Consider the following 18,267-nt stretch of genomic DNA (forward strand, 5'->3'; position numbering starts at 1 on the left):
TAATCTGTTTCATGAGAACAAATAAATTATGTGCATATTCACCACGTGGCTTTATACACACACACACATTCTCTAGAACAAAAATGATTTCAGTATATTTATGGTTCTTGATGATGTTTTGAAGTTATTTGACCCAAAGGATTCTGTCTCTTTTGTCTTTTCCATGAGTGACTGGCCCTTTTGCCATGTGGATCTAGGTTGACTTGAACTTAGCTTGGGATGGAAGATCCTTACACCTTTCTCTCAGCCTTCCCTGAATCTCTTTTAATTTCATTCCATGTAGGTCATTTCATTAGAAAAATTGAAGGATTTTGGTGAGTGTGTCATTGCCCTTCAGGCCAGTGTCATAAAGAAATTTCTCCAAGGCTTCATGGCTCCCAAGCAAAAAAGAAGAAAAGTGCAAAGTGAAGACTCAGCAAAAACCGAGGAAGTGGACGAAGAGAAGAAAATGGCAGAGGAGGCAAAGGTATTTAGTCCTGCAGCTGTAGTGTGTGATGGTGTTTTACTACAGTCATAACCCTGTGCTTTTTAGCTGCTCTGAGCTCATGTCACAATTTTTCCCTGCTTTATAATTTTCTGTAACATGTGATTTTCAAACTGGTATATGGACAATAGAATGGCTGTATCTCCTAGCCCCATTCTCTAAGCACAACTTAATTCTATTTCTAAAAGATGGTAGTGTTGGCTTTAAAAATCTATAATTTGTGGCAAAATGCACCAAATGTATCATTGACCACTTTCACATGTGCAGTTATGTAGCTGTTGGCACCATCCTTCTCCAGCACCTTTTGTCTTCCCAAAATACTGTGTCTGTTGGGCACTAGCTTGCCACTTGCCCCTCTGCAGCCGCCAGCTCTGCTTTTTCCCACTTTACAACTTGACTGCTCTAGGTCCCTCCTGCAGTGTGTGGCCTTTTGTGGCTGCCTTTTTGCATTCAGCAGGTCTTCAAGATTTGTGTCGTAGCACACATCAGAATTCTTTTGTAAGGCCAGTTAATATACTGTATGTAATAATTGTTGATATATTCACACTTCACTCTGCTGGACACAAGCACAGTGAGGTTTTGGGCAATTCTTGGCCAGTACCACTTGGTCCCATGATTGACCTCCACACTGCTTGAACTGCTTTAGGTCTACCTGGTAAGGGATGTGATCCCACAAGTTGTTTTCAGTTCAGACACTCCTGTAGCCATCTTTCGCTGCTTACAGGATGAAAGTTTGCACAGTCACTCCCCTCTCAGGTTTGATAGTTTGCTGAAATGGCCCTCAGAACTCACGAAGGTGTTTTTTGTAGGCTTACTGTGTTGCCATAAAGGCTGCAGTTCAAAAACAGCCAGACCTAGCATGGCCAACAGAACAGCTATACCCTTTCTGCCCTCTCCGCTCCACCAACACCCAGATGTGTTCATCACCCCGAAACTCGCCCTGCCTTGCCATGCAAGAATCATGGAGCTTGAACCCCAGGGTCCTTGTTTTCTTCTTCCCTGGAGGTCAGGGACAGATCTGCAGAGTTGCAGCTGTCCTTGCCTGGGTCTTTCTGGTGATCAGCCTCATCCTGAGGTTATCACGGGGTGGGGGAGCACCCTAGGTCATCCTGCAACATGAACCCAGGGGCGATCAGAAGGGCCCCTACAAACACCAGAAGTTAGTCCTGGTAGGACGTGCCAGGAGTGTTAAGACCAAGGACAGCAACCTGTATGTTGCTTTCTGTACCATGTAAGCATGTGCTGTGCTTGAGCTCCCGTCTGCTGATGGGGCTACTGCCTTTCAGCTGTTGTGGGCAGTGCTGCTGCATCTCTGAGTGAATCGTTGGGTCATATGATCACTTGGTCTTAATGTTTTGACAGACCACCTGGATATTTCCCTCAGAGGCCAACCGTCACACACACATTAGGGTCCTTGTGTCTCTACATCCTCACGGCACTGATGGGTTCTGAGTGCTTGATGAAGTGGCATGTTGTTGTGGTTTGTTTGGTTGGTTGGTTTTAGGATTTATTTTATTTTTGGGCCTGGCAGCATGGCCTAGTGGCTAAAAGGCCTCACCTTGAATGCACTGGGATCCCATATGGGCACCGGTTCTAATCCCAGCAGCTCCACTTCCCATCCAGCTCCCTGCGTGTGGCCTGGCAAAGCAGTCGACAACAGCCCAAGGCCTTGGGACCCTGCACCCGTGTGGGAGACCTGGAGGAAGTTCCTGGCTCCTGGCTTCAAATCGGTGCAGCACCGGCCGTTGCACTCACTTGGGGAGTGAATCATCGGACGGAAGATCTTCCTCTCTATCTCTCCTCCTCTCTATATATATCTGACTTTGTAATAAAAATAAATCTTTTAAAAATTTTATTTTTATTAGAAAGAATAAAATTTTTAAAAAAGAAAAGACAGGAAAATCTTCCATCCATTGATTCACTCCCCAAGCAGCTGCATCAGCCAGAGCTGAGCTGACCCAAAGCCAGGAGCCAAGAGCTTCTTCCAGGACTTGCGGCACTGATGGATTCTGAGTCCTTGATGAAATGAAGAAAGGATTTAAAAAGGGGGGGGGGGAGATCCTCCACCCAGTGATTCACTCCCCAAGTGGCCGCATTGGCCAGAGCTGAGCTGATCCAAAACCAGGAGCCTGAAGCCTCTTCCAGGTGTCCCACATGAGTGCAAGGTCCCAGGGCTTTGGGCCATCCTTGATTGCTTTCCCAGGCCACAAGCAGGGAAGCAGTGTCGCCAGGATTAGAACCAGTACCTGTATGTGATCCTGGAACATGCAAGGCAAAGACTTTAGCCACCAGGCTACCGTGCTCAGCCCAGATTTATTTATTTATTTATTTATTTATTTATTTATTTATTTATTTATTATTTGAAAATAGAGAGATCAGATCAATCTTCATCTGTTGATCTACTTCCCAGATGGTCACAATGGTTGGATGTGACCCGAGAATCAAGAACTGCCACCCCAAGTGGGTGGCAACGGTATTTGAAAGTAGAGTTACAGAGTAAACGAAGAGACAGAGATTTTCCATCCACTGATAACTCCCCCAAATAGCTGGAACAGCCAGGGCTGGATCAGACTGAATCCAGGAGTCCAAGATCCAACTTGATACTCCCACGAGGGGCAGGGCCCAAGTGTGTCAGCAGCGAGCTGGGTGGGAAGTGGAGCAGCTAGAACTTGAACCAGTGCCCTTGTGGAGTATCAGTGCCAACTGCAAAGCTTTGATTCATTGATGAATTTAAGTAGTTGGTTCCCTGCCACTTCTGTGGGAAACTTGGGTTGAGTTCCCTGCTCCTGGCTTCAAGCTGGCTCGGTCACGGCTATTGCAGATATTCCTGGGATAAACCAACAGATAGAAGATCTGCCTCTTTGCCTTATTAATTAATTAATTAATTAATTAATTAATTATCACCTCCACTTTGTGTCGTATATTAAATTTCAACTAAAGAATACTTAGCACAGGAAAGCATTTGAAGATTCTGCATCATAGGCAAGTCCCAGCCCTCATCTTACGTGGAATGCTTGTCCTTGTTTTAGATTCTCTGTCTCTCCCTTCCTTCTGGCCTGCGGAGGTTGTAGGGAGCTCAGTAGCAAGCCCTGGCTCCTTGCCCTCCAGAAGCTCTGCCTATGTGCGAGGCTGAGGAGCAGGAGAGAGCTACAGCAGACCGACAGGTACTGATGGAGAGAAGCCTCCTCAGGCTGTCCTCAAGGGAGGCACACCCAGGGCAGATGGACCTTTCCAGAGGACAGGGCTTCGAAGGAAAAGGGAGTTGGAAGGGTCAGCACTGACTGGCAGAGGAATGGAGGTGTCACTCACTGAGAGCTGGCACTCACCTTGTTGGCCAATTCACACAGAAAACGTCTGCCCTGCCTCTCTGAGCCCCTAGTCTGGCCTGGTCTGGGGGCCCCTGGGGGTCCGTGGAGAATGAGACGTGAGCAGGTAACGCATTATGCATTGGCTTCCGGGCTCACCTGTCATGTGGCTGCTGGCCTAGCTAAGCAGCTCCACAGAAGGCCAGGCTGTCTAAGTCACTCTGCTCACGAGGCCTGCAAGGTGCTACAGAAACCTCTTCCATGACGGGGCCCTTCCAGGCGACCTCTCCTTGTCTCCTGCGGCAGAGCCCCCAGGCTTGTCAGCAGAGGTTGGCTCTCAGCTCAGCTGCGGCCCTCCCGAGGCCTGGAGGTGCAGATGGAACGCCTGGAAGAGTGTCTCGGAAAATCCGTTAGGCGGCCTACCGAGTCGGGCGCCGTGTTCCACACCAACAGGGCATTGTGCCCTGCCCTTCCCACCCAGAGCCAGAGTCACCACAGCTGTGGAATTTTCCAGTCCTTTGCTTTGAAGGTTTCCACTTAACAAGGGCCAGGAATGTCTCATCCCTGTTGCATAAACTAGTATCAGTCTCTAATCTAGGCTTCAGTTTCCTTATTTGCAAAAGCAAATTATCTCGAATATTTGATGGCTTATTTTTCCTTGAGTAAAGTGGGAAAGACAAAACCTAGTGGGTGGTTTGGCAGAGTCCTGGGCTTTGCTGGGCTCTGTTTGTGTTGATTGCATTTATCTTGATGGCTTTATTGTCTGTTTTTCCATTTTAAGTGGTCTTCTGTGGGAGACCGATGGGAGGCTGCTAGTGTCCCTGCCCGCACAGGCTAGCTGCCCTTCCTAGTCAAGCACAGAGGCTGCTGGGACCGGGCGTGACCACACCTGTGTCTCTTGAAGTACTGCTGAGAACCTGGCTGCCAGCGGGCTTGGGTTTCCCACCCAAAGTGTATCTGGCTCCCAGTATCAAGCACTGCAGCACAGAGAGCTTTCACAGGCTGCCCCTGGCCCTGGGTATTACCTGGCTATTCAACAGTTCTTTTTTTCTAATTCTCTTCATTAAATTTTATTATTATTATTATTTTAATTTGAATGACCTTTCATCTGCTGTATTGCTGGGGAACTTTGGACATAGTTTCTGACCATGACAAACACCAAGTGAAACTTATACAAGCATCTTTACTCTGAATAGCTGAAACATTGGAGCAGTCCAGGTGTCCATCAGCTGATGAGTAAATACAGTGGGCTATTACTCCGCAATAAAATAGGATGAAGTGTTGTGCTGTGTACCTGATCCTAGTGTACCTGACTCGGTAAAAGAAGCCGTTAGCAAATGGCCACCTATTATATGATCGTTCAAAATGCTAAGAAACAAGTCAGGTTAAACAGGTTCATTTCCATAATCTCTTCATGTTTAAAAATAATCTAATGAGGCCAACTGAACTGTTGGGTGCCCACAATTGAAAGCTTGCAGGAAATAATCTGGAAGTGAGAAGCTGTGCTGTGTGAGGCATTAGGACTGTTCCTGGGCACTGGTATGCACTGTGGCTGACTGTCCACTAGAGGACAGCAGAGTCCACGCCTAGCCTATCCATGCCTGTGGACCCAGTTGGCAGAGGTTTGAGTTGTTCTTACACAGTAGAAGCACCTGCAGTGTTCTCTGGCAGCTGAGCACTGACTGCACTGTCCACAGCCCTGAGGAGCTGCCGCTGCAGAGGGAAGAAGCAGGGGCGGAGCTCTCTGTCGGGGAGGTTGGAATAAGGAGTGGAGTGCTGGCCAGGTAGTGAGGGCAACGGGCAGCTGAAAGCACTTGTTCTGACGGACGGAGCTTAAGCGAGAGGACACAGCCTGTCGTGTGCCCTTAAGCTGGCCTTTTCTCCCTGGGAGAACAGCACCCCCTCCTGGCACTGTTGACATGGGCATTGCACTTGGCTGAGTGTATGTTTTATGGAGAAAAGGGGGTGCATTCCTAATTTACTCCTGTAACCCGCCATGCTGTATAAAGCACGCCCCCAAGTCTATCTGCGTTGTTGGATGTGGGCTGGGGACGAGGAGAAGCAGTGCGCATGGGTTAAGGCCAGCATCCAGGGTGGAGTTAGGCTGCTCTGGGACCTCAGAATTTCCGATTAGTTGAAAGTGACACAAAAGGAGCGCTCTCTGTAGGGTTTGTGGATGGCTTCATAGATGTTACCACCTCTGGGCCTGTGCTGGGGACTCTGATGTGGATTGGTGCAGAATCAGGTTTGCCAGTTGCACACTAGCGTGTATAGTACATACAAATTCTTACTTTTACATGATGCCAAGTCTCTTTGTGGAGAGGAGACCCATGCTTTCCCTTTGGCAAGTTTGCACTGTCTCCTGTAGTGACCCACATAGGGCTGGGGAAGCACCTGTTCTCTGCTCACGGCATGTTTCCCAAGTCCATCCTCGCTTGTCTGTGTTCACTGTAGTAACAGTGGCCTGCTGTGTTCTCTGTTCAGGTGGCGTCTGCCCTGGAAAAGTGGAAGACAGCGATCCGGGAAGCCCAGACCTTCTCCAGGATGCACGTTCTGCTCGGGATGTTGGATGCCTGTATCAAGTGGGACATGTCTGCAGAAAATGCTAGATGCAAAGTCTGTCGGAAGAAAGGTAGAGTTAGAATTGTTGATCTGGGTGTGTTGGGGAGGGTCAGGATTTTCTCCCCAACTGTGGTGAGACACATTTGACTTTCTGCTCACATGTCACCTGACTGACTTCCCAGGAGCCAAAGTTGCTTTGTGAGTTGTTAAAGGTTTTAATTTGCAAGGATGAAAACGTCATATAAAGGATGGGGAGTGGAGAAAGCCGTGTCTAGTAGATTTGGTTTATCTTCAAGTAAGAAAGCCAGATGGAAGGCAAGTGGCTGCCTGGGAAGCGGGAAGGTGTTGTGGGGTAGGGGAGGGGGGTGTTAGAAGAGCAGGCCTACTTCCGGTGCTCCAGGCTTTCCAGCTGTGCGCCACTCCCCCCACTCCCTCCAGTGAACCTTAACCGGCCAACCACTTGACGGTGTAAGCTGGAGACCTGAGCCTACGTTCCCTGCTACATTTCTTTTCAGAAAATGGCTACCTGAGAACAGGGCCTGGGTCGGACCTGTTGAAAATGTGTGTTGCTGTGTGGTGGTGGTAGTGGGGATGCCCAGTGATTTTTGCCGTGCCCCTCTTTCTGCAGGGGAGGACGACAAGCTGATCCTCTGTGACGAGTGCAATAAAGCTTTCCACCTGTTCTGCCTACGGCCGGCCCTCTACGAGGTACCCGAGGGCGAGTGGCAGTGCCCAGCATGCCAGCCAGCCACAGCCCGGCGCAACTCCCGCGGAAGGTAAGGAGTCTTTCTTTTTTTAAAGAGGAATCTGTTAGCTGTGAGAGTGGAGCTCCGGTGACTCAGCCCAGATGGCCATGAGGAACTTTAAGTTTAGGGTCTTGGTATAGAAGCCAATCCTTTTAGTCCGGATCCTGAGGGTGGTGGTCTGCCCTCACCTCCGTGGTGATGGGCCAGCTTTTCATTGCCAGCCATGCTTGGCCAGACCATCTCAGTAATAGTACTGCAGGGAACTCCCAGAAAATCATTTTAATACAAAAACTTACAAAATGTGGGCAGAATATATCCATTAATACACATTTCCCATGAACTGTCTGGGTCGCTCTCACAGTGCTCCCTGCATCCCGCTGCATGTTGCCCACATGATGCCTTCATGTGTAGAAACTGGCCGGTGCTCATCACCTCCCCCACATGTATCCCCTTACCTGTCACGACTAGAGCGAGGCTGTGAAGACCTGCCTGGTGTTACGTGGTCATTAGTTTACCGGTGTGATCAGTCCCGTGTCCTGAAGTCTTGGGAACCAGTCTTCTGCCTTCTGTTCTAGGGTCAATTGCCAGGGCCATCTTTCCATTACCTGTCCTAAACTCACTAGCCTAACTTTTTAAAGATTTATTATGAAAGTCGGAGTTTAAGAGAGATCTATTTACCGGTGCACTGTCCACATTGTCACAATAGCCAGGGCTGGGTCAGGCTGAAGCCAGGAGCTTCATCCAGGTGTCCCATGTGGGTGGCAGGGACCCAAACACTCAGACCATTGTCAGTTGCTTTTCCCAGGCCATTATCAGGGAGGTGGATCAGAAAGGGGAGCTCCCAGGACACAAATCAATGTCTATATAGAATCCCAGTATCATAAATGGCTGCTTGACCCACAATGTAACCATGCCAGCTCCTGGCCAGATTTCTTAAAATTTTTATTTCAGGGGCAGAGAGACTGAGTTCTTCTATCCACTGCCTGATTTTACAAATGCCTGTGACTGGGGATCAGGCCAGGCTGAAAACATAGCCTAGGACACCCTCTGCTCTGACACGTAGTTGAATGATGGGCACCCAGAAAGGTTGCTGTCACTGCTGGTTCACTCCCCCAATGGCTGCAACAGCAGGAGCTGAACTGATCCAGAGCCACAAGTTTCCTCCAGGTCTCCCATGTGGGTGCAAGGTCTCTCCCAAGACTTTGGACCGTCGTCTGCTGCTTTCCCAAGCCACAAGCAGGGAGCCTGATGGAAAATGGAGCAGCTGGGATACGAACTAGCACCCAAATGGGATCCCAATGCATGCAAGGCAAGAACTTTAGGCACTAGGCTAGGCTACTGCGCCAGGCGCTGGGTCCCATCCCTCCTCTTTGCCTGAACTTTGAGATTCCTCAGCGCTGACCCGGGTCTTGGTACATCCATTTCCATCGTGTGTGTGTTTTCCCAGCTACTCAGTGTTTACCTTGCTCTCCTCCCTGTTGAGAATCATCTCGCCTGGGTCGAGCACCCCATGGCCTGCCTTAGGGGACTAGGATGGCATCCGTGTGCATCCTGCCTCGCTCAGTCCCATGGCATCAGGCCCGAAGCCCGGAAAGAAGAGGGGTTGCTTTCCTCCCTGAGGTCCCAGGAAGGCCAACGCAGGGCCTCTGAGAGGAGACTTGTAATACTTGTCGAGTTAGCACCACTGTTTCCCATACTGAAGTGGTGGCTCATAGGACCTGTGACTGCGTCTTTTAAAGGGCAGAGCTGTTGGATCTGCCTACACACACAGTCCCTCTGTGCCGTCTCCCTCTGTTCCAGCTACTGGGGAAAGAATGGGGGGGTGGACGGGCCACTCTGAAGTGTTGGGCCTGAGGCCGGCTGCTCCAAGCTGGGATTACCAGCTTTGATCTTGGGGGCATCTGCAAGCTGTTCTTCCTGGAATGGGGCCATCTCGGGATAGCAGCACCTGTCTGGCCGCTGCTTACCCTGCAAGCTACCCGGAGCTGGGGACAGCTCCTACCACCTGACATGCGACGTTATCTGGGTTCCTTTTGTGAGGCAGAGTAAGCAGGTTTTGTGTGGGGACGGTTTGGGTTGCATTTCGATCTTGATTTCTGATGCCGCTGGTTCCTGTCCAAGCCACGTGGGCCTGCTGGAGGCGGGCAGCTGTTGAAACTCAGTTGTTGAACACATGGGGCCACTGGCCTGGCCTAGATTTTGGGTTCTCCCGCCTTACCAGATCTGTCTGTTCAGTCTCCAGCCCTGCTCAGGGCTGTGGCTCAAGCCTTGCCCCCACCCCATGCTTTGTCGTCCTCACAGGAATTATACTGAAGAGTCGGCCTCTGAAGACAGTGAAGATGATGAGAGCGACTCAGAGGAAGAGGAGGAGGAAGAAGAGGAGGAGGAGGAGGAAGACTACGAGGTGGCTGGTTTGCGACGTAAGTCTTGCATTGGCACAGCTCTTCTCTTCCCTGGCTACTCAGGGCAGGGCAGGTGCTACCTCCTTGGTGCCCACTGCCTTGGCTCTCCCTGGAGCCTCCTTTGCTCTCTTTAAAAAGGTTTGTTGAAAAGCAGTGTCAGATCTGTGATCACTGCCCAGATGCCCACACAGCCAGGCTGGAGCAGGCTGAAAGCACAAGCCCAGCTGAGCGTCCTCCACTGCTCTCCCAGGCACAGCAGCAGGGAGCTGCCCTGGAAGTGGAGCAGCTGGGTCTCAGGTTGGTCCTGCAGAGTGAGTTGTCAGTGTTGCAGGTGGCAGCATACCTGGCTGCTCCACAGTATTTTTATTTTCCAATGAGCCTTAAACAACCTCTCTGCGAAAGGTATTCCATATCAATTGGTAGAAAATAGAGGAAGATTTTCCTTTAAAATATCTTAACTTTTGCTTTTTCCCCCTACCTTTTTAATTGTTATCACTCCTGAAGTGGCCACAACAGCCAGGGGCTGGACCAAGCCAGAGGCAGGAACAAGACCTTCGTATTTGAGCCATCACCTGCTGTCACGTGCACGTTGGCAGGAAGCTAGAATAGGGCTGAGGCTTGAACTCAGGTCCTTCCTACAGGCTGAGGCTCAAGGTCAGTTCCAATTGCCCCATCATGGTCAGTGTGTCCAAGAACCTCCTGCACCTCCAGCCACAGTGCACAGGTGCCATGAAGGAGTGACTGCTGGACAGGCTCTGGCAGCTGCTGGGAGCTGCACCTCTTCACCTGCTGCTTCCTCAGTGGAGCAGGCACCACCTGCCAGCGTGGGAAGCCACCACTTCTCTCTGGTGTCTGTCCCTCTGGTGCCTCCATGCCCCAGCCATGCCCGTCCCTGTCCTTCCATTTCCCCCTCCTCTCCGCCCCCGCCCCCCGCCCCCAGTGTTCCGGTCTAAGTCCTCCCTCCTCCTCCTCCTCCTCTCAGTGAGACCCCGCAAGGCGCTCCGGGCCAAGCAGAACGTAGTCACCCCAGCAGCCAGGCCCGGCCGCCGCCCAGGGAAGAAGCCACACCCCGCCCGGCGGGCTCGGCCCAAGGCTCCCGTGGAGGACGCCGAGGTGGATGAGCTGGTGAGTGACTGCCCTCTAACCTCCCCGTCCCTCACTCCCCACCCCGGCTCCAGGAATTTGCCGAGTGACAGGTGGGAACAGAGGCAGCAGCTATGCCCGGCATGCCCTCGGGTGGCCTGCACATGCCGTCTCCTCAAGTTAGCAGTTCGAACTGAACTAAAATAGTTGCCATGTGTCTTCGAGGGCTCTGGGGCCGGGGCTCCACTGTGGGAATGTCCGCAATGCCGGAACCGCACTGGCTGGCGGGGCTCTGCCCACAGTTGTCATGGGAGGGAACGTCCCTTCCCTGCCCCCCAGCTAGTTCTAGACAGCTCGCTTGTGCCTCCCAGAGTCAAAAAAACAAAAGGGATCTTGTTTTCACAGATCCCTTGGGATGGGGCATGAAGCGAGCCACCCGGGACCCGAGGGAGCAGCAAGCTCCTGTTTGCCCAGCTCTGCCCAGGCATCTCTGTGGCTCCTGGGCCTGGGATATCCTGGAGATACCCGACCTCCGCAAGACTGCTTGGGGCACCTGGCTTTGTGTACCTGCAGCACTCCCGTCCTGGGCCCTCCCAGAACCTTCTGATATGCCGCCAGGAGCACCGCAGGCGATAGCCTTGGCGCTGTCAGGTGGTGCTGATGTTGGCCACAGGAGAACTAAGGGCCTAGCTCTGCCTTTGCTCTCACCCATGTGCTGCACCCCCATGCTCTCCCTCTGGACCCTCCCTCAAGACCCCTCTCTCCTGCGCAGGTGCTTCAGAGCAAGCGGAGCTCCCGGCGGCAGAGCCTGGAGCTGCAGAAGTGCGAGGAGATCCTGCATAAGGTAGTCAAGTACCGCTTCAGCTGGCCCTTCAGGTGAGTGCTGCTCGTGAGGGGCAGGGTGGGCTGGCCCTGGCCCTGCAGGGGAGGAAGCCAGCGCATCCAGCTCCATCTGGTTCCCGCCCCCACCCCCAACAGGGAGCCCGTGACAAGGGACGAGGCTGAGGACTACTACGACGTGATCACGAACCCCATGGACTTCCAGACGATGCAGAACAAGTGCTCGTGTGGGCACTACCGCTCTGTGCAGGAGTTCCTCGGTGACATGAAGCAGGTGTTCACCAATGCTGAGCTCTACAACTGCCACGGCAGCCACGTGCTGAGCTGCATGGCCAAGACGGAGCAGTGCCTGGTGGCCCTGCTGCACAAGCACCTGCCCGGCCACCCTTACGTCCGCAGGAAGCGCAGGAAGTTTCCCGATCGGCCTGCGGAGGAGGAAGTGGACAGTGAGCCAGAGCCCGTCGGACAGTCCAGGGGACGAAGACAGAGGAAATAGAGGCGGGGCCCTGCTGAGGGCGGGGGGGTTGGGGGGCAGCAGGAGGCCGCGAGGGAACAGGAAGGGGCAGTGAGACGGTTAAGGGAAGTGGTTGCAGGAGCACCAGCCATGCCCTGGCGCCTCACGCACCCTGGACGACCTGCAGAGTTTTGGGAGAGCCTGACTCTTGGCCGCAGTCATTGCAGGTAGAGCCAGCCTGGGCCCTGCCTTCTGGGTTTCCAAGAAGCGCATGAGTGAGTCCTCTTCCTCTCTTCTCCCTGAAGCCCCTCTGGGCTGCAGGAGGTTAGCTGCATGGCTGGGGAAGGGAGGGTGAGGTTCCAGGCAGCCTTCACCGCTGAAGCCTGCACATCCCACGCCTACTCGCGCCGCACGCAGTCTGTTCACCAGCATCATGGCATGGGGCTCACGGAGTAGAGGGTCCCATCCTGGAGCCGTTCCTGAATACCTCTCCTCTTGGTGGCATGCCTCTCGTTACTGCCACCCACCTCCCCCCTCAACAAAACACAAAAATTAAAAAAAAAAAAAAAAAGACCCAAACAAAGGCACTTCATGGGGACCCGGTGACCTGCTTGTAATCATGCATGCCCCTTTAATCGGCTGGGGCTGCCCGCCGCGGGCGCCGGGCAAGGGGGTGAGGAGAGGCAGGAAGAGCGGAGACGCATACCTTGTTTTTAAATCAACTTTTCTAGTTACTGAAAGTTGCTTGTTTCAGCAGTGACATTGTATAAAGAACATCTTGTAAAATATTTGTCATCTCCCTTCGGCACATGTACAGTATGGTTTATATGATGGCGTGTTTGCTTAACTCCCTGTCCTTGACCCATGTACCACCTGCCCACCAGGAGGCGACACTGGGACTGTCCTGCCTGCCTGCCAGCAACTACAGTGGCTGCTTCCGCCTCTTCCGTCCACATCCCCCTCCTCTGTCCTCAGGGCCAGGAGGGAGGGCCGGGAAAGGCCCCACCAGCCCCCCGGCACTCACTGGTAGTGGGAGGCTAGGCTTGGTGGTCTTCTCTCCTTGATGACAGATTTTACTAGAAATATAGTACAGGGTTTTCTTTGCTTTTCTATCAACCTGGAATCTGGAAGGCTGGAGCCCCTTGACCTTCATGTCTGCACTGCAGTGAAAGGAGCCGGTTCCCTGGTGGGGACTGTGCATGGGGGACTTGGGCGTGAGGCCGCCCAGGGGCAGCCCACATGTCCCCGGGATCCCTTCGCTGGCCCCTGTCCCACAGCCACCGCTGCCTTCCCGCCTCTGTCCTAGATCCAGTCTGTCCTTGTTCGTAGTGCGATTCCTGCGTTCCCACTTAAGTGACACCGGAACCATTTTGTTTTTTTAAGCTGTCCCTAAGGAGGAAGGGCCCCATTAAAGGGTGAACTTGTAATAAATTGGAATTTCAAATAAACATTATGTACTTGTGTTTATAAAGAAACGACTGTGCTGGATTCCTCTCTGTGTTGCCCAGATCTGGTGGCGTGCTGGGAGCCGGGTCCTCCCCAGCAGCTGACCGCACTTGGTTCCTGGCTGGAGGTCAGAGCCATCTGCTGCATTCCTCAACCCCCTGGGAATGAGACATGACCTTCAAGCTCCGCACGCTCCTGTGTCAGGCTCTACCGCAGGGATCTGCATGGGCCTTTATTCTTTCAAAAGATGTGTTTGAAAGAGTGAGTGGGAGAGAACTCTGCTGGTCCATTCCCCAGACAGCCACAGTGGCCACGGTCACAGGAGCCAGGAGCTTCTTCCAATTTTCCCATGTGGATATGGAGACACAGAGCCTTAGGCCATCCTCTACTGCTTTCCCAGGCCATAGCAGGGAGCTGGATGGGAAGTGGAGCAGCCAGGCCTGAATCTGCACCTATACTAGCTATGGCACAATCCCTGCCCCCTGTGTGGTCCTTTCGTACTGAGGGAACTCTTGATTTTGCTTTCAGAGTAAACACTAGCTCATGAGGAAGTCCCCCTGCCATCCAGCTCCTTGCTAACAGCATGGGAGAGCAGCTTGGTTTTCTAGGAAAACTTTCAGAAAAGCAGTGAGTTCTCATATACATGGCATCAATCATGGTGCCCCTGGACTATCCTCACATCCTTGTTTTGAAGTCATGGTAGCTGTGGGCACCAGCCCTGCTTGAGCCCAGGTCCCCAGGAGTGACACATCCAGTCCCTGCACACTAGTACTATGTTGGTCATGGAGGTATGTGTGTTTGGCTCTGGAAGGTTCTCTTGGGCAAGGGGGAGAAGGTGTTTGTCTCCTCTTCCCCACTCCCTGGCACAAACACACACCCTCCCTGCTCTGCCCAGTTTCCCTGGCTGCAGCTTCCCCACTGTGGACAGACCTACCGGAAGCCCCCCTGTAGTTGGGTCACTGCCTGTGAAATGAGGGAGAAGGTCACGGGCAGGGAGTTGGCAGAGTCATGTCCCTTTCCTGCTTGGTTCTCTGCAAGCATCTTCTAGGGCCAGGGAAGCCTTGGCTGGCATAGTCCTGCCCTCCTACGTCTCTTGGCCAGCAGGAACCATCCCAGCTTCCTCTGCCCTGCTGGCCTGGGTGCTCCCCAGCCCATCCCAATTTGCCTTGTGCGTGGCACAGCCAAGCACCAGTGACCCCCCCACACCTCCCCAACTGTGTCCTCAGTGGGCAAGGAGAAGGGGATGAGCAGCTGTGTGGGAAGGCTCGGCTTTCTCCCCACACACACACACACACACACAGCTCCACTGGCCATTCTCCCAGATCTGAAGTTTACCTGTCCCAGCCCCTAATACCTCACCTGCTGAACTGCGGGCCTTCCTTACTACCCCCACTAAGCACCGAGACCCTCCCATGGAGAGTTCCAAAGGACTGTGGTCCCTTGCCTAGGTGGCAGGAAAGGTCACATACGTTTTGGGCTGCCTGCTCTGAAAGTACAGTGCGTCTGCCAGCAAGGGAGCCGGGATCCCTGCTGGACTCTCCGTAGAATCCACTGCCCGATGAGCCTGGTGGCGGATGTGGAGCACAGAATCTGCAGCCTGACAAGCCGTGAGTCTGTGAGCAGTGCAAGGAATGAGCTTCCCCTTCCCTGGAGCCTCCCCTTGGCTGGGAGCAGGGCTGAACCCCGGCCAGGGGCAGGATGGTGGTGGCCTCCCTGGCTCTGACAGTGCTGGTTGTGTGTGAGCAGACACACAGGGACAGCCACCAAAACCCACATGTGGCTGTATGTAGTCTCGGGGGGCCAAGAGGGGCTCTGATCCCAAACAGTCTGGAGTCTCTGGGACAGTCATACCCACTCAGCAGCTGAGCTGCACTGGCACCCAGGTTGGCACATTGCTGTCCCCCACCTCTCCCACTGCTGTCTACTCCCATCTTCCCATGACCATAGCAGTTGGAGACATACCAAGGCCCAAGAGCTGGCTTCCTGTGAATTCAGGTCTGTGCTTCCGGGATGCCCACATCCCAATCCAGCCCCATCTCTGGGACCCACACAGCAAAGGACGAAGGTATAGCAAGGACAGCTGGGTTGGCCCCGGCCCAGTGTCTCAGGTTGGAAACATGGACAGGGCAGGCAAGCAGAGGTTGCCCAAAGGCAAGGTGGCGAGAGGAAGGAGACACCAGGCATTCCGGGACTCCAGTGACACACAGCCTCAAGGTCCCCTGAGAGCCCAGTGACTGCCCCATGCCAGCTCTGTCCCTCCAACCTTCCCTCTTTTCCAGTCCAGAGAGGACTCGGCGGTGCCACACGGGGAACGGGGGCATTTATTCCAGTCACAGCTTCCAGGAAAAAAAATAATAATAAATTACATCATTAAATAAACTTTAAGGTCAGGTCAGGCCCACTTCTGCCCTTCTTTTCTCCCAAGTGCCTGTAGGGGAATCAGGCTGTCCTGCATCCCCCTGCATTAACTGGGGGACACAGACTTGGCACCTCGCTAGATCCTCAGCCCTCCCCCTACCATGTTCCCCTGGCCTGACCTTGACAGCTGGCTGGGGGAGGGGCAGCAGGTGTCACCCCATCCACAGGGAGTGGGGGCATCCAGGCCTATGTCCCTAGAGGTGTGTAGGGTTGTCCAGAGAAGGGTCCGTCTTAGTCATGTGCAATACCACGCTGGGGGCCTTATAGTGGCAGTGAGTGCCCCGCCCATAGCTGCCAGGGGCTCTGCAGGCCTTGGCCCGCGCCCGTCCGGCCGCCATCTTGCGGTGGCATAAGCTTTGCCAAGTCTGAAAAGTCTTAGAGCTCCACACCCAGACACCACTGGTGATGCCTACCACCAGCGACATGAAGATCTTGACCATGAACACAGCCACGGTGGGCACAGAGCCCCCAGGCAAGGAGCAGTCCCGGCGGCCTCCAGGCAGGGTGGCGGCGACACAGGGCTGCTCTGTGGCCCGCAGGCGCCAGAAGTCCATGTTGAGACGCTCATAAACGTAGCAGACAATGACGCAGGTTGCTGGCACGGTGTAGAGGATGGAAAAGACCCCAATCTTGACCATGAGCTTCTCTAGCTTCTCCGTGTTGGTGCCGCCCGTCTTCATGATCTTGCGAATGTGGAAGAGAGCCACGAAACCAGTCAGGAGGAAGCTGGTGCCCAGCACCAGGTAGCAGGACAGAGGTACAAGGACGAAGCCCGTGAGCGCCGCCGTGTCCATGCTGGCCACATAGCACAGCCCCGTCAGCTCGTCCCCGGCCACCTTGCGCAGGGTCAGGATGATAATGGTCTTGAGCGCGGGCAGGCCCCAGGCGGCCAAATGGAAGTAGCTACCATGCGCTTCGATGGCTTCGTGGCCCCACTTCTTGCCGGCTGCCAGGAACCAGGTGAGCGTCAGCACCACCCACCAGAGCGAGCTGGCCATGCCGAAGTAGTAGAGCAACAAGAAGACGAGCGTGCAGCCCGTGCTCTCCAAGCCCTCCTGGATGACATAGAGCGCACCCGCCTCCTGGTCACAGGCCACGCTCTGCGCGCCCGCAACAGCGCGGATGAGAAAGGCAAGGGAATAGACGTTGTAACACATGGAGAGGAAGATGATGGGGCGCTCTGGGTACTGGAAGCGGTGCGGCTCCAGTAGGAAAGTGAGCACCGTGAAGGCGGTGGAGAAGAAGCAGAGCGCCGACCACACGGCCATCCAGACGAGCGCGAAGTCCTTGTCGCGCCGAGACCAGAAGACCTCGACGCCAGGCCCGCAGCGCGGCGCGCACGAGCGGCTTTTCTCTACGTACTGGAACTTCTCCGGGTTCGCACAGGTGCCGCCGCCGCCAGGGCCCGAGTCCGCCGCGCCTGGGCCCACGCCTGCCTCACCCGGGGGTCTGGCGGGCCGTGGCGCCACGGGCAACATGCCCAGCCCCTTGTGCGGCTCAGTGGCCGGGCCGGCCGTGGCGTTCTCCGGCGCCTCCATGCAGAGCGCGTGCGGATCGTTGCGCGTGGGGAGCCGCGCGCAGTCGAGCGAGTCGGGCCAGCCGAAGTTGAACTGTTCCATGATGGGGGCGCAGCGCAGGCGCGCCTGCTCGCACATGGGCCGGCAGGCGGGGATGGGCGCGGACACCTGATCGGTGCACATGGGCGCGTAGAGCGAGCACAGAAAGAAGCGCAGGTGGCCGTGGCAACCGTACTGCACGAGCGGCGCGAATTCGGCCAGCTCGGCGGCCGCCTCGCCCTGCGACGTGTGGCCCAGCAGGTTGGGCATTCGGGTCAGGTTGTAGCCGATGCCGCGGCACATGGGGATCGCCACCGCCTGGCACGGCGCCGGCCCGCGCCCGCGCTCCGGGTCGAAGCGGCCGATTTCCAGCGCCGTGGCCGCCGCCAGCAGCGGCCACAGCAGCAGCGCCGGCAGCGGCAGCGCGGCCATCCCGGGCGGAGCACCTCTCGCCCTCTCCCTACCGGCTCACTCGGGCCGCGCCGTCCCGCGCCCCCGGGCCTGCCCGCCACGTCGCGGCAGCGCGCGGGCCATCGCCGAAGCCACCCACGCACGCACCCACCCACGTGTGTCCGTGCGCCGCCGGGAGAGAGGGGCGTGCGCGTGGGCAGCGCGCGGACTGCCTCCGCCCGAGGGATCGCAGGAGCAGCCGAGCCGCCGCCGCTGTTGCTCCAGCTGCCGCCGCCGCCAGTGCGGGCGCCGTCTGCCCGCGGCCCTGGCTACAACCCCGGGGCGGGGCTCCGGTGTGGGGGGCACGCCCAGGGGGCGGGGGCGCGGCGCCCCAAACACGCCCCCGCCACGGTTTAAAGGCGCAGCATTTTGCAGCACCCTGCGGCACCTTGCTGCACCCGACTAGCGGCGATCTTCACTTTTCAAGTGCCAGCATCCCATATGGACTGCGGTTCGTATCCCGGCTGTTCCACTTCCCATCCGGCTTCCTGCGAGTGATCTGGGAAAGCAGCACAGGACGG

The 18,267-nt window shown here is 55.0% G+C and overlaps 2 protein-coding genes across 4 annotated transcripts in view; one reads left to right on the top strand and one right to left on the bottom strand.

Annotated features, from left to right (window-relative positions):
• Positions 1-13,347, top strand: part of LOC121151442 (tyrosine-protein kinase BAZ1B) — a 49,733-nt gene extending 36,386 nt beyond the window's left edge. For all 3 annotated transcript variants that reach the window (XM_040972813.1, XM_040972814.1, XM_040972815.1), the window contains 7 exons: positions 284-466; positions 6,274-6,421; positions 6,980-7,127; positions 9,399-9,517; positions 10,482-10,624; positions 11,355-11,458; positions 11,561-13,347. In XM_040972813.1, coding sequence (XP_040828747.1) covers positions 284-466; positions 6,274-6,421; positions 6,980-7,127; positions 9,399-9,517; positions 10,482-10,624; positions 11,355-11,458; positions 11,561-11,918 — 1,203 coding nt within the window. In that variant the 3' untranslated portion in view covers positions 11,919-13,347. The remainder of the gene's footprint in view (positions 1-283; positions 467-6,273; positions 6,422-6,979; positions 7,128-9,398; positions 9,518-10,481; positions 10,625-11,354; positions 11,459-11,560) is intronic.
• Positions 13,348-15,929: 2,582 nt separating this feature from the next.
• On the bottom strand, positions 15,930-17,728 carry LOC121151939 (frizzled-9). The gene has a single exon (XM_040973798.1). It carries the CDS (start codon positions 17,726-17,728, stop codon positions 15,935-15,937), a length of 1,794 nt encoding a protein of 597 aa, XP_040829732.1. The 3' UTR covers positions 15,930-15,934.
• Positions 17,729-18,267: the final 539 nt, after the last annotated feature.

Source organism: Ochotona curzoniae, unplaced genomic scaffold (genome assembly GCF_017591425.1).
Source record: "Ochotona curzoniae isolate NIBS_2020 unplaced genomic scaffold, NIBS_Ocur_1.0 contig_2321, whole genome shotgun sequence".
Lineage (NCBI taxonomy): Eukaryota > Metazoa > Chordata > Mammalia > Lagomorpha > Ochotonidae > Ochotona > Ochotona curzoniae.

Coding starts and splice junctions, on each gene's coding strand:
- LOC121151939 (XM_040973798.1), bottom strand. CDS start 17,728: ATGGCCGCGCTGCCGCTGCCGGCGCTGCTGCTGTGGCCGCTGCTGGCG.